The 16,771-nt window shown below is 38.7% G+C and overlaps 1 protein-coding gene across 1 annotated transcript in view; it reads left to right on the top strand.

Annotated features, from left to right (window-relative positions):
* Window positions 1-823: 823 nt before the first annotated feature.
* LOC113059977 (carcinoembryonic antigen-related cell adhesion molecule 20-like) overlaps window positions 824-16,771 on the top strand; it is a 30,028-nt gene continuing 14,080 nt past the window's right edge. The window contains exon 1 of the mRNA XM_026228716.1: window positions 824-974. Coding sequence (XP_026084501.1) covers window positions 923-974 — 52 coding nt within the window. The 5' untranslated portion in view covers window positions 824-922. The remainder of the gene's footprint in view (window positions 975-16,771) is intronic.

Genomic DNA, 16,771 nt, shown 5'->3' with positions numbered 1-16,771 from the left:
ATTTTAAGCTAACTGAGACTTGTTATAGCATTTGCATATCATATTGATTTTGATTGCTTCCATTATCCCCATTTGTTAGTCGCTTTGGATAAAAGCATCTGCTAAATGACTAAATGTTTCTGTGATGTGTTGTTTCTGAAAAGTGGAAAGGAAACAAGGATAAACATTCAGGTTTTTATTTTATTGCCCTATATTACTTTACCGCACTGAGCCAGAAATCTCCAATTTAGTAGCACTTTTATACACCAAACTTTTCACTTTTATTTCTATCCTGACTCAGGGGTTTGTTCTGGTGAATCTGTGGTGGTCAATTTTCAGGTTGTAATTACGAGTTCTACAAGAAACGTTGGAATCTCATAATTACAGTAAGCCATGGCAGGGATTCACCTTTTCATAAAACAAGAAGTTAAAAGCTACCTTTCATTACATATTACATGACAGTTGTATACAGATGTTAAATAATAAAGACAACATGCACTCCTCCTCATTTGTGCACAGACTGAAATTACATGCACTATGTAGTACAGAACATTAATGTTGAGTGTCCTTTACACAGTCCCTTATTTTAATTAAGAACCAATATTGTTCTTTTTTTTTTACTTTGCTGAAGTTGGTAACCCTAATTTATTTAATTTTTTTTGTGGGAAACAGACTATAGCATGTGTTCAGTCAAATAAAACATTTAGGTAACATTACTGCATCAAAAATATCAGTAACATGAAATATTGATTTCAAAATGGTATCTTAATTTACAGTAAATGGCATGTAAGGCTTGTGGTAATATCCAGCACTAGGTGGCGAAGTCAATACTCTGCTATCTATAACTGCTGTTTATCATTAACTGAGAACTGTGTGTAGATAATAGTTCAGATGAGTTGAGCTGCAGCTCGTGACAGATCAAAAACAACCTCAGAGCTCGATCATGATGATTTCTCGTGGCTTATATGGGTCCCTGTGGATATTGTCGTGTTTTGGTGAGCCTCTTTATATAAATTATGTAATTTTGTGTGTTTTAAATTCTCATTAGGAAATATAACATACAGTATGATATATATATTGCCTTAAAGAGTGATATTTCTACATATGTTGCATTTTATATAAGGTGACGTATAATATTCACATATGCACGCCACATTCATTAAAACAACATGTATAAAAAAATGTTGTATGTTTATAGGCTATTTGTTTCTGTTTTTATAAAATATATATATTTAAATGTATGTCTATCTCTTATATTTACTTATATCATTTGAACGTGTATTGATGGGTTTTATGATGGATATATATGGGTTCAGTAATAATTGGTATTATTTTCACAAGCAAGTGGTAAATTAGTACAGAACTCTACAATACTCGATCATAGTTCATCATTCATTTAAATCCTATTGATAAAACTTTTAACAACACAATTTCTGAAACAATGATTAGCCTGTTAAACATACAGTACAGTTCCAACTAAAGCATTTACAAGAAAATTGTATTGACACTTTTTCTAAATTATTATTAATTAATTTGTTAATTCATAATTTTTTTTTTATAATCAGTTAATCAGTAACAAACAATGAAAGATGAATGATTTAAAACATGCTTATAAGTCCTAAATGATAGATGTGATGTGCAATCATCATAGTGGACAACAGGCCTACATTATTCAACCAAATTTGCAAAATGCATAATATATAAAATGTCTATCCATCAGGATGCATCAAAAAAACAAAAACTTTGATTTTGGCCCTATATCTAATCCATGCCATATAATTTTGTATTTAAATTGTGTGTTTACTGGGTCAACCAAACCCAAATAAGTAAAATACAATTTCTTTAGTGACGTGACATTCAGCCAAGTATGGTGATCCATACTCAGAATTTGTGCTCTGCATTTAACCCATCCAAAGTGCACACACAGAGCAGTGAACAACACACACAAACCATAAACACCCGGAGCAGTGGACAGCCATTTATGCTGCGGCCTCCGGGGAGCAGTTGGGGGTTTGTTGCCTTGTTCAAGGGTACCTAAATTGTGGTATTGCTGGACCAAGATTCAAACCCACAACCCTAGGGATAGGAGTCAAACACTCTAACCACTAAGCCACGACTTCCCTACTGAGTGCACTTAGCAGAGTGTGCACTAAGTACATAGAGTCAGAGGCTGTTGACACTAACCCACCAACTTGATTCAGCTAGTCAAAATTATAAAAGACAGACTCTAATTGTCAGCTCTAGTGGTGCAGATAGCAAAATGTGTGTTCTACTCATTTTGATGCGATTGACCCGGGGCCGGGTTCAAACTTTTTTCTCGCTTTTCCAATTTTAAATCATATCAGAAAAGCATTTATTTTTAATGAAAATTAAGGATATAATCAAAAAGTTGAAAAAGTATTCTTATATGGCTTTAATAGTTTAAATGTAAAAAATTACAGTTAGTGTATTATTGCATACTGTTTTATAATATACTACAATACCGAGGTTTCAGATAATTGCCACTATTTGGAATAAGTAAATCCTGCTATTTTAACATAGTGTAAATAAAGTAAATGACATACAGCCAATGATATACTCAGAATTCGTGCTCAGCATTTAACCCATCCAAAGTGCACACACACAGAGCAGTGAACACACACATTGTGAACACACACCCGGAGCAGTGGACAGCCATTTATGCTCTGTGCCCAGGGAGCAGTTAGGGGGTTCAGTATCTTGCTCAGGGGCACCTCAGTTGTGGTATTGCTGGCCCAAGACTCAAACTCTAGGGTTAGGAGTCAAACTCTCTAACCACTAGGCCACGACTTCCCCAAATATCATCTATAGCTACAGTATTTGTACTTAGTGTAAATAGCATCCATCGCTTTGTTGGTGCACTTGGCAGATTATAGATTATAGATTTGATATTAAAACAACCTAACAGAAGCTTACATTTAGTCTAAATAAAATAAAATTAAATTAAATAAGCAGTTAACTCAAGCAGATATATTCCATGGTGTCAGTGTTGTCAGTTAAGATGTTCTAAAAAGGCTATTTCAAAATAAACATCACGGGCTAATACACAGTCATTTACTTGTGATTTTTATCTCTATGATATTTTATCTGCTCCTCTTCTTTGCATCGCTTCCTGCCTTATGCCCCTAAGAATTATAATTTTTTTTCACTCATTTTTTAGAAATGATACTTTTAGCACATTAATGACAAAACTATATCAACTGTATGGGCCATACATAATTAATGCATTATGATTTTCTTTAATAATTACGTCATGACACAAAAAGTGTTTAAATTAGTGCAACATGACATTTCAGATCTTATGATTTTTCGTTGATGTCAATTTTATTTGATTCTAACATTATTTTAATAAGTTTGACGATTGATCAGTACTAAAATTGGGTAAGAAATTACTTTGCTGGATATCTGGGTGTAGAAGCGCACGATGGTCACAAGAATACACACACACACACACACACACCCGGAGCAGTGGGCAGCCATTTCATGGGGGAGAGGCATGGAGCTGAGTGTGTGAGTATTGAGGAAGAAAAAGGGTATTGAGTTGTAGCTATGTATGGAATAGATTAATGTTTATTCACTTCACTGATGGGGAGCTGCAATTCAAGTTGAATAACGTGAGGTAAACAGCAAAGATATGCTTTTCAAAATGAAAAAAAAACAAACTAAAATAAAAGTAAAACTAAATGCTGCCGGTGACAATGCTTGCATGTTTTGTTTTGTTTTTCCACAAGAATACAAACTTGTTCACCTTCTCTGGTTTAAGAAATGGTCTTTTACTTTAATGGGAAAACCATCAATATTCGCGTAATTTTTGATGCGTGCACCTCGCACTCCTGCCGACGTAGGGGGAGCATGAGGCACAAAGTACCGCAATTAGTTGTAACACAAGTGGTTTGAATATTTATTAGTAACAATATCAACATTATGCGGAAACAAATCTGTGCCAAAATTCAATAATATTTTGAAGATATCACTGAACATTTATTTTACCATAATAAAATTACAATTATGGTTTAAGTAGATTTTTCATCTCAGTTTTCTTTATTCTTATATAATGAGACAAATCTGCTATTATTTGAATCTCCTATCTGTTATTTATCAGTTCAGATCATTTTTTAATGCTGTGATGACTAGCAGAAGACACTAAACAGTTTTAAATTTCACTTGCGCAGATGGGGCTTTGACATTAGCAATGTAATTTACACTATTTAGGCTACTTTGATGAATTTTAATGAGATGCAATGAGAAACACATGAATAAAGTATGACAGTCAATGTCTAATGTGTAGAATTTCGAAACATGTAAAGCATGTCGAGTCCCCGACGCCAAGCATTGGTTTTAATATAAATATTTTAGTTTGTAATCTAGATTTTTTTCATTCGATCAGATAGCATTTTAGTCATAGGGTCAACGTCTATGGGGCATGTTGTCATATTTCACCTCCATTTTTTTAGGGAAAATAAAGAAACACTTATAAACTGTTATTATGTAACAAAGCGACATATTTATACATTATATAGTGTAAAATTACTGTGGATATATATATATATATATATATATATATATATATATATATATATATATACATTTTAATATATAAGCATATATTATTTTTTTAATCTAGATTAATCTCATTGTAATCTTGGAGTTAATCTAGATTAAAATGGCTCATTTGATTTCCCGAAAACATTCATAATGAGTGTGCTACCCAAATAAAATAATGACTAAAAGTAAGTCTTTTAGAACCGGTTTCTCAAGCCAGGTGGTGCTTTAGACCACGGGCTCGTCTCCTGTTTCCAAAATGCATCACAAACTGCTTGAGAAAGCTGTAAACTAATTCCACATTGCACAAGGTGCAAACAACCTTACGCCTGTTTCACACATAATCCGTCTTCAGTGTGTATGCGTTTCGTATTTTTATACGCTCCCATGTTAACAGATTCCAGCGTTTACATGGTTGTGGTCCGTCAGTGCGTCCAGGTGATCAATCGTTTATGTACCCAGTAGCGGACTGCAAACGCATCCTGTGTGAAAGCACAATGAGTATGAGTCCTTGCTGCTTCTGCACTCAGGGCTGTAGCTGGGGTCACCGGGGCCCCGGTGAAGGTTGTTCCAACGGGTTTTGAAATTGTTTAATTTGTATGTTCATTCGTTTTTATTTATTTGTGCTATTTACACAATATTTAAGTTTTTTTTTCAAGTTTGTAGGTGTCAAGGTACAGAAACTGAATAATTAAATGTAAAATAGCACTAGATAGTCTTCAATGTAAAAATGAAATATACAATCAAACCAAAATTTATTTATTTATATTTCTCACATTATTACAGTTTATTTGCTATCACTTGTAAAATGGTTCTAAAATATGCCAAGAACTTAGAGTGAAGCTGTGGCAGAACAAATTTGTCTTGATAATGTCATAAGTTTGATAGAAATGTATGTAATGGATTACATTCAACCAAAACTACAGACAACTGTTATTATGACAATATTTACACTACCATCAATACTTTGTTCAACAATTGCCAAGCAATGCTTAATTTTGTTCAGACTGTGGTGTGAAAAGGAACTCAAAAAAAAAACCAAAAAAACAAAACAAAACACATAAGCAATACATGGTGCTTTATAAGGTGCTGAATAATTTTTGATATACAATTTTTTTTAACAATTTCACTAGTAGTTCATGAATATTATTTGGGTATAATATGTCACAGTTCACTTAATTTTCCTATACGCACTTACATAAATTTATTATAGTGTCCTGTACCTACTAGTCAAATATATCAAAAATTTTATCTGGTGTCTGAATAATTTTTGGTTTGACTGTGCATTAATTCTTGTTAAAACTACAAAGTAATTCAGTCAAGAGCAGTGAGTGATTTTCTTTCATCTTCTTGGATTAACATTACAGCAGCCAGTAGCTAAATTAGGCGCGGTCACTTTAAGAGACGATGAACGCATCCAATATAATACACATCCCTGAACAACAGAACACCGCGGTGCTGAATTGGGCTCTTTTACATCTTTTTGTTTATTCAAACTGCGATTTGTATTTGTTCGTTCAAGTGCAGGAGGGACTTCGAGGAGAACTTCGCAGAAGAGAGCATGGTTCAGTGTTGCTGTCCGTTATACGCGGCTCTCTCTCTGCGTGCACATCGTGTTAGCACGTCACGTTTGATGTTGTAATTTCACAGTAGGTTTAAATACTCGTTCGTGCCCCCTACAAATTTGGCTAGGTATACATCCGCTCTAAAATATCAAGGTGAAAGTCATCATAGCTTGCTTAGTATAGACCCAGCTCTCAACCCAACTTTGAGAATAGATTAACGGCGACATTTTTTTTAATATATATATATATATATATATATATATATATATGTTTATATATACCCCATGTGGATCCACACAAACTGAAAAAGTCAAAAGGTGTTACTTTGTGCCCCGCTCACCTCCTATAAACCAAGCTATACAATCAGGACTACTTCCGTCAAGTATATTTATGACAATTATAATTGTATACAGTTAGTATTGGCGGTATGGTTTTGTTCTGGGCAATACTCCACACGCCTGTCCATGCAGCCATGCTTGGAGAGAGCGGGGAGAGCAGCAAGACAAACCCCCCTGGGGTACAGAACATAACCATTATAAGCATACATAATTACAATTCACAATTACATGAGCTGTAAACAAAATGTGACAAAGACTGCTTCCAATGAAGAGACTGTAAAGAAAGAACAAAGTTAGATCGGATTACAGGTTCAGTTGGTGGAGTTGGGGTTGGAGGAGGGAGTTAATTGCAAGCAGCGATGCAATGGAAGAGACACTGAAGAATGGGAATTAAAATAGACCGCATGTGATAGGTGTCAAGACTAGAATGGTACACGTCAGGAATAGCTGACTGTGAGCTGATGCAAGCGTGACTAACGTGGCCTGACTGAACTAATGCAATGATCGATTTTTCATTTTCATTTTCATTTATGTTTTCTTCGACTTGAATTACGCTTTTGAATTGACGTTATGTAGGAGTCCAGTAATAACGAATGATTCATTTGTTCTGCAATACATTATATACACACACAGAGGAAAAAATTTGCTCTTTTCTGATCTTAATGTCAATAATTTCACAATTTCACATAAATACTATTTCTTATTTAATACTGATAGGGTACTTAACCACAATTTAATAAAGATGGGTTTTGAAAAAATTGTGATTTACTGTTGTGGACACCTGTTGGTTATTTTGCTTAATCTTTCCTATTTAAGTCTCCTTGCCATCTCCTGCCATGTGTTTTCAAAGCTGAAAAATAGCATTACAAAAATGAACAAAATCTGGGCAGAAATCACTCAAAAAAAAAAAAAATTATGCTGGCTATGGATATGAACAAAGCACAGAAGTCGTCAGGAATAAGTGGAGGAACTTCACAAGTGTGAAAAAATAATCGGATGGCTGCGGCACGTAAGGGGGAAGCAAACAAGACTGATGGGGTATCAGTTCAGTTCCTCCTCTCCCTACAGAGGAAGAGAAAGTTTTGGCCACCCTGGGCCTTTGGTGATAGCTGGCTGCTGGGAGACATGTCCTCTTCGCCCATAGCTCCTGACACCTGTGCAGCATCCAGCCATGGACGCAATAATCATATTCTTAGATCCTGTTAGTCTGCACATGAATCTATACATAAGATTTCTTAAAACCGCATTAAAAGTGGGCACAGTATTAGACACAAACATTTCACTGGCACTACACCTAGGAATTTTAAGCACACTTCTCAGTGCATCATTATAAGCCACTTTTTCATTTTCGACAGACTAAAATTACACCACAGGTGGGCAGTATCCAATGGAGTGCAGTGGGGTTTGAAGAGTAAGATTTTAACATCAGGTGTACACATGTGGAATTTACGTGCCAGGAGGTTTGCCTGCCCATACAGTTTTCCACACTGACGCTGCACATCATCATCATCACAGAGGTCGTCTCTTATCACATGTCCCAAATATTAAATTTTCTTTACAACCTCTAGTGGTTCACTTGCCAAAGAGAAAGAAGGATAGACACCCTTCATATCCTCCTTGGTTCTGGCAATCAGTACCACACTCTTCATTGTGTTAAATTTTATATCAAACATGTGCATATTGAGAGCATATTCCAAAAAGTTGCTGCAGGCCAGCACTGGAGGGAGACCAGGCAGCCAGTTCTACATCCCTTTAGCTCCCTAGATAAATTATCCATGTACAGATTGAATAGCAGCGGAGACGGAATTCCGCCCTGCCGCACTCCATTGGAGACATAGAAGGGTGTTGACAAACTCATTCCCCACCTGACTTGCATAGTTTGGTGAGAGTACCAGAACTGCAGTATCCTGATTAGGTAAGAGGGGACACCACGGTCATGTAGTTTACCAAACAGATTACCATAATTGATACGATTAAAAGCCTTTGATGCATCCAGGAAACACATAAAAACTGTGCTATTGCGTGATCTATACCTATGGACACTTTCTTTAAGTGCATAAATACACAGTTCAGTTCCATGCTTGTTCTTAAAGCCAAACTGATTATTCTGCAAGCCTATCCATAAGGATCCCCTCTAGTACCTTGGATAGTACACTTGCAATTGAAATAGGTCTATAGTTATCTATACTCGTTAATTTATTTATTTATTTAATTTATTTTTCAGTCTTATTTTTAACTACAGGCACTAACAAGACAGATAACATGGATCCAGGAAGTATGCCATGCATTATTAACCCAGAAAAGCATAGAGCAAGTAAAACTGAGAGACTTTGACTAGCATATTTCAGATGTTCTGCTGTTATTCTGTTCCGGCCACAGGTTTTATTCATTTTAAGTTTGTCAATAGCATAACATACTTCCTCCGGCCTGATGACTACACCATCACTGTAAGGTATCTCACCTATATTAAATACATCACTCTTCACACAGTTAAAAATGTTCTCATAGTGTCTCCTCCACCGCTCTGCAATGTTTTCAGGTTCAGTGATACCATCAATACTAGAAGGCAGTGACATCTTGCTGTTGTTAACCACTTTCACTTCCTTCCAGAACTCATAAACATTATTAGTTTGTAGCTTTCTCGCCATGGAGTTTGCCCTCATAGTCTGCTCGTTTCTTTTTTAAAACGCACAGCATATTTGAACCTAGCATTAAACCGTACCTTGTACTCACAGACTGGGCCATGCCTAGGTTTGCCTGCTAAGACCCATCTTCTAAATGCATCTCTTGCCTCAATATGAACTTCATGGACATTAATTTCACCCTGGTCTTACAATATGTTGTTTCCCTACTTTACTTCTTAGTGTTTCACTTCCATCAATTAAACAGTTCACAAATCTATCATACATTGCAAAAAGGTCATTATTGTGACTTACATTCTTACATCTGCTATCCACACACATAATTGCATCAACAGGTACTTCAATATTTCTCAAGTGCACATCAGTCAGTAACTTGTAATATTGCCGGTCGTCTTCTGTAAGCCTTGCCCAGTCTAGTATCTCATCTGATTTATGGCTGTCACTACAACAAGCTCAGGTAGACCCTTAACATTTATGAACATAGAGACAGGAATATGGTCTGCTGTAGCCAGACCATACAGGATCTCAGCCTCCTTTATACAATCATGTGCATCAGCTGTAGATATACAGTGTTCCAACCAGGATGTAGTATGTCAAGCTTCACTCACATGTGTATAGGTATCAGCTGGCAGTAATTCCTTAGTGGACAAAATAACCATGTTATCTTTGCAAAATTGTGTCAAGTGTTGACCAAAAAGTGAATTAATATCTGATATATCAGCATTCAGATCCCCCAAGACAAATATGGATGTATATTCACTTTCCCTTATGTAAGAACCTTTAAAGGGGGGGTGAAATGCTCGTTTTCACTCAATATCCTGTTAAAGGGGGGGTGAAATGCTATTTCATGCATACTGAGTTTTTTACACTGTTAAAGAGTTGGATTCCCATGCTAAACATGGACAAAGTTTCAAAAATTAAGTTGTACATTTGAAGGAGTATTTTTGTTCCCAAAATACTCCTTCCGGTTTGTCACAAGTTTCGGAAAGTTTTTTTCGAGTATGGCTCTGTGTGACGTTAGATGGAGCGGAATTTCCTTATATGGGTGCTAAGGGCGCGTCTGCCGGAAGAGCGCGCGCTCCCGTATAGCAGAGCAGAGACATTAACTGATCAGAGTGAGAGCGTCGCGAAAAGTCACAAAAGAAGTGTGTTTTTGGTTGCCAGGGCAAGACAACCCTGCACAGATTACCAAAAAAAAAAACAGCATAAAGGGACCAGTGGATGGAGTTTATTTTTACAGAGCATCAACGGAGTTGTGCAAGTGTTTTTGTTTGTTCCCTGCATTTCGAAGTTGCTTGTTCACAAGGACCTGTTTGACGACGGATTTGCGTATCGTTTATTTCTTAAGGATGATGCAATCCCAAGGAAAAAGGGTCACGATCGTGTGTTGGAACCGCAGGCGGTGAGTAAAACTGCTTCAAATATCTCTGCCTCCTTGTTAGTGCGTCCCCTCCCATGCCAGAGACCCGGGTTCGAGCCCCGCTCGGAGCGAGTCGTTGCTGCTGCTGCTTTCGTTCAGTTTCAGCCTCTGGATCTGATTCTGGATCATAAATAAACGTCTGAATCTGACTGTAAGCCATGGTTTGTTTTGGATGATGGGTTTTCCCCTCACGGTAATGTCACAGCTTCCACATGCTCTCAACGCAAAAGCCTATTCGCGCTCGTGATTCTTTAGCTCCGCCCACACGCCACGCCTCCAGTCGGTCGTGTTTTTCCGGCAAAAATCGGTACAGACTATCTTTCTCTTATGAATATAATAAAACTAAAGACTTTTTGGATTTATGAAGGATGCAGTACTACTCTATATGTACTCAAGATTAACAGGATATTGAGTGAAAACGAGCATTTCACCCCCCCTTTAAGATTATAAAAACATTCTTATTATGTACCACCTTAATTCCTAAGCACCAGTCTACATCTAACCTGATCACAGTGACAAAAGGGTCAAATTTCTTGTGCCAGAATATGGCTACACCTCCTTGGATCCTACCACACAGAATTCTGGTATTTAGGTCTGTCGTGGATTCCCCTGCCCCATGGAAATCATTATGCACCGAGTTAATTTTATCCAGATCTTGAATAGCTAAAAAAGTCTCTTGCAAACACACCACATCAGCATTCTCAAAAAGCTTGTCAATAACAGTGCGTTGGGCTCTCGCTCCAGTATCCTGCCCAAGCTACAGACCACGGGAATTATAATACACAACTCTCATAGCAGTTTATCATTGTTTAACATGCATTGGACACCTTTGACTCAGGCGCACCCATTTGTAAATAAAGTGGTGCTTTAATACCTGCCCCTACTGCAGCCCTAGGCTTGCGATTTTCATAGAAGCGCCTTACATAGGTCCCTTCTGGCCACAGCTGTGGTGCATACATCTCTGCTACTTCCTTGCATTCAGCTGTAACTTTGAAGGAGCTGTAGTGAGTATACTCAGTGCCAATCTTCTGACAAGTTACATCTCTGGAAAGTTGTTCTTTTAAATATTTAACCAGAGTCTCTGAGTCTAGGTCAGGAGCAAGCTTTGTCACAAACACACTCACCAGCTTAGTTGTCACTGCATGTATGTTCTTCACTGCACCAGTTCCAACTATTACATAGTTCTTCTTCTCTCTGGGAGGATTCATACTAGACTTGATCTGTACTGCAGCCGTAGATAGTTCCCTTTCGAGGGAACTTCGAACTGCGTCCTCTTAGGGGGTCACTTTGGGGAACACCTCGTCGTGACCTGTGTCTGAAGCATACTTTGAAAAAACGGCAACGCTTTGGCCGGCGACAGCCTCTGACGTCACTACCGGCGCGACTATAAATAAGCGACTTGAGAGCACGTCATTTATCTTCTTCGTCTTCATTGACTGTTTTGTTTGAAGCGTGCATCTGAGAAATGACCACGGTAAGAGCGATCTTTCTTTGTTTATCATGGCATCCACTAGCAAGGCGTTTAAACAGTGCGTGCATCCGTGTCGGAGTTATTTGACGGTGGTCGAGAAGTTCAGGGAGGCAAGGGCGTGCTCAGCTGCCTTTAAGCTGAGACACTGCAGGCAAAAACACTGTTTTTTCAAGCACCTGTCAATTTTGAGATTTTGGGCTTTTTGGTTTTTCATAAAGTGCTTTTTCAAACTAGTGGAGGGAAAACATCCAAAGGACACTGTTAAGTGTTTCTTTTATAGCACTTTATCTAGGGGTGCTCCGATCATGATCGGCCGATCATTAATGCGTATCTCGTCAGTAAAGCCGGTTCTCTAATCAGCGGTTAATTCCATCAGGTGCGTGATTTCACATAGAGCAGCTGTTACTACACAGAGCCATTGTTAATTGAGAAGATGCGCCAAAAAACGCTGAAAATGAAGTGGATTTGCGCATCTTCTCTATTAACAATGGCTCTGTGTAGTAACAGCTGCTCTATGTGAAATCAGGCACCTGATGGAATTAACCACTGATTAGAGAACCGGCTTTACTGACGAGATGCGCACCCCTAACTTTATCTGTTTGTGTCAATAGATTTCAATTACAATACATATTTTTAAAGGCCGTTTTCTCAAAATGGGTTTTTTCTTCAACACTGACCCATAAATCTCCACTTCAGTAGCACTTACACACACCAAACTTGACATTTTTATTCCTGTCTATATTCTGAAGGTTTTTACAGAGGGATTTGTTCATATATATTTTCCTTCATTATATACAACATTTTATTCCCCCCAAAATTGTGAAAATATATTGTTTTCTGGCTGTTCAAAGTATTTTCTGAATTATGGAGTGACAAAAAAAGATAACCAGAATCTTTTGACAGAAAACATTTGACTCTAATATGTCAAAAAAATTAAACAAACATTTTGACTTCATCTAGTGTTCAGATTTTTGTAACAGACATTTATGCAAATTAGCACATATTTCATTAAACAATGCCTCATTTGCATATTTAAACATAACATTTTTGAAAACTTGTAATACAAAAAATGTTTGCAATAATCAATGTAATCAATCAACTGGGTAAGTAAAATGATAACTATTAGTTATTTTTTTTGCCCTATTCACCTGCAGTGTCTCGCCTTAAATCCTTCATTCCACGAAGGTCCAGGTCCGAGCCCGATGAACATAGGGGTCCTGGCCCATCTCGTTCTGAGGAACAAAGACGGCACAGAAGGCTAGTGTAGCGTCTCACGCTCCTCCCCCACCTGTGGGCAGGAGCAAGAGGAATCGTGTGTCATGAGGTGGTAAGCAGGACCTGAAGGATGTGATTCAGACGAGGCAGCGTTCTCGTCCGAATTGGAGCGATACCTAGGTAGCTACTCATTCCCTTTGGATGTTTTTGACTTCTGCTCTTATCTAGTGTTGGGCACGCTACTTGGAAAATGTAGTGAGCTAAGCTACCAGTTACTCTACAGTAAATGAAGCTTCACTACACTGAAGCTACCCCCCTGGGAAATGTAGCAAGCTAAGCTACATCAACAGTAGCTTGCTACATCTAAGCTACTTTTAAAATAAAATTTTATATGTTGAACACATTTAATTACAAGTCAATGCTATCTCAGTGCTCAAAACTGTCAGTCAAACAGATAGGCAGGTGTAATTGTTTAGTTGAATAGTTTTTTGTGTTCCTTATTTTGGCAACAAAAACAATCAAAATACATGTAATTAATGTGCGCACAAGTAAGTGTATGCACCTGTTGCATGGGCATGCTTAATATACTGTAGGCCTTTGCAGAACAAAATGCAAGACACAGTACAGTACAAAAAAAATGGCCAGGCTGGCCCTTATGAAACAAAAATATATTGCAGTATATTGGAAAATATCATGTAATATATTAGGTATATATTCTTATATATATTTATTTTTTCCAATATTGCAATATATTGAAAGCGGCAATCATTTGTATATTTTGCAATATATTATATAATATATGTGTCATCAATATATTATTAAATGTATTCAAATATATAAAATATTAGAAAATAAAAAGGAAAATAATATATTACAATATATTTAATATAAAATATATTTTCCTTTCGTAAGGGGGACCCTGATCATTTTTACAAGCAGCATCTGAAAACATATTTTCTCTGTTATCTCGGTCAGTGTCATGTACTTGTAGAGGTACGGCCACGGCAACTCACTCCTCGGGATTAACTGTTCTCCGACCTCATCCTATGCCATCATTTCATCAAATAATTTTTTGCGTGACTGGCCAAGGAGTGGTACCATCCGGAGCAGAAGGTGGAGGTAATGCATCATAAAGATGGTTGGTTGCTATCCACCGAAAGCACGGACAAGATGAAGTAGCGCCGTCGCGTCACTACTGATCCAGGATCAGCAATCTTAGCAGTTGTATTTCCCGATTTGAGTTTGAGCTTCAGAAATACTTGCGAAAATGTAGCTTGTGTGGAAGCTACCGCACTACTTGGTAAAAAAAAAGAGCTTCGCTACTGAAAAGCTATTTGATTCAGAAAGTTGCGAAGCTACGACCAAGCTACTGAGAAATGTAGTTAAACTAGTAGCTTCGCTGCTTGTAGCGACGCTACTGCCCAACACTGCTCTTATCCTCCTTTGCCTAATCCCCCTGTAACCACCAGCTCTCCACCTGATCGAGGTTAGGTGGAAAAATTTCTCTCATAACAGTCTCATATGCTGGACCTATGATGTTTTTCGTTGGTTCTATATTCATAATAACCACCTTACTGCTGGTCCGGACTGTAAGGAGGCACCCCGTGAGCGGGGTTCCAGTACAGGAGGGTGGGTGAGTATGTAACCCTTTTCTGTATATACTTATGGGTTAAATGGATGGTGGTTATGTGTCTACTAACATTCTGTGAGCCTCTTCTACAGTGCTCAGTCGTGGCATCTACTAAACACCCATCAGCACCGACCTTCCGGCCTCGTGCTCTGGTATTAGGCGACCAAGATCACAGGCTTCTGCGGGAGCCTCGCTGATCATCAGAACTGGCACGGCACTGCAGGAGATTTCATGAATGTCTGGCCAGGTCACCCTGAGGGGTCTCCTGGCCACTTATATGCGCTGTCACATCCAGTGGGAAAGTGGAGGTGATAGTTACAGAATTCTTTCTGTATATACTGCCTCAGGTGATGCTCCCCTCCCCAGAGGTTTGTAAAATTGGAGCTTGCCTCTCCCTTGCTGTTCAGCGCCTCTACAATGCTTAGGAACCTCTATGTTTTAAAGTGGTAAGTGTGCACGCAAGACTCTGCACACTTTTCTGAAATCCTGTATGAAAAAAGTCTGTTTTTCCCCAGAGCTCTCCACCATTAGTTCCACAGATCGAGTTGATATTCTCAAAAGACACATCATTCCATCTGTGAGCTGCTCGTTCAGAGTGCCACAAGAACCCCTCCCAAGAACAGTATTTAAAAAATCCATGCTATGGTAAGTGTGCACGTGAATTCTTTGCGCACTTTCTGAAATCCACACTGTGGTAAGTTCGCACGCTAATGCTCTGCGTTCTTTCTAAAAATCCTTTATGGTAAGGGCTTTGCGCAGTTGTTTCATGCCCTTTCTTGAATTGGTGAAAAGGCCTGTTCATCTTGGGCACCACTCCATTTATGTATCTTTTGAATACCTATCTAAGCAGGGTATTGCTACCAGGGATCTGTTGAGACAGCTCCTTCAGCAAACTTGTGCGAGAGCAAGCGGTAGCCCCTGTGTGACAGGCAAGACCTTGTATAAATACTGGTTTCTTAGCCATATCCCTTTAAAGGAATCTTTCCTGATTCCAAGCCTTTAAGCTCTACCCTGGGCCGAGGCCCTAACAAATAACTGGCTATGCAGCTTAGGCCTTTGGCCGTAAGGGATAATGTCACAGACAGCCGTCTTAACATCCCAGGGGCAACTCCCATGGAAATGGTAGAGTTGCCATTTCCAAGCGACCCCCTGAGAGGACGCAGTTCGAAGTTCCCTCAAAAGGGAACTGTCTCAGGTTACGCATGTAACCATAGTTCCCTGAGTAGGGAACGAGACACTGCGTCCTCTTAGGGGGTCGCTTTGGGGAACAGTATACCCACGCCGCCATGCTAAGGGGAGTGCAGGCCAGAACATGGCAAACACTAAGTAACAACTAAGAGGACGCAGTTCGAAGTTCCCTACTCAGGGAACTATGGTTACATACGTAACCTGAGATAGTTTTCCATAGCATTGCTTGCGCTTGCTATGCTTTAATACTCGGCTTCATGCAGGTGACATCTCTACCTCACACCTCCCACCAGCTTTCTCCTCAAAAATGGGCAAAGGCGAAGGTCCAGGTTCAGGCTCCTTGTGACTTGGTCCATGGAGCTGGGCCTCTTCACTGGCCACGGTTGTGGCTGCATTCCCCTTGCTGGCACTGGGTTGCTCAATCACACTCAGTCGTTTACTTATGTCTAGTTATTCCACGAAGGTTCTCACATTCAGTTGACTGCTTACTCACAGTATTTTTCATGGAGGCCAACTCTACACTTAGACGATCAATCTTACTAACCAGGCAAGAGACCTCGAGGCTATTAAAAGTCACAGATGGCAAATCATCCAAGTGATAGGACACAAAACGAGGGACATTCTCACCAACCTTATTTAGTAGTTTTAGACAACTCTTAACATTGTTGACATCTTTCAGTTGCCCTTTGTGAGCTACACAATGCTGCCCTGTGCCAGGACACAGTTCAAACAGGACCTTCTTGGAGCTTTCAGTCCACTCTGA

This window comes from Carassius auratus, chromosome 41, assembly GCF_003368295.1.
Source record: "Carassius auratus strain Wakin chromosome 41, ASM336829v1, whole genome shotgun sequence".
NCBI lineage: Eukaryota > Metazoa > Chordata > Actinopteri > Cypriniformes > Cyprinidae > Carassius > Carassius auratus.
Note: the sequence above shows the minus strand (reverse complement) of the source record. Positions and strands in the feature narration are given on the sequence as shown.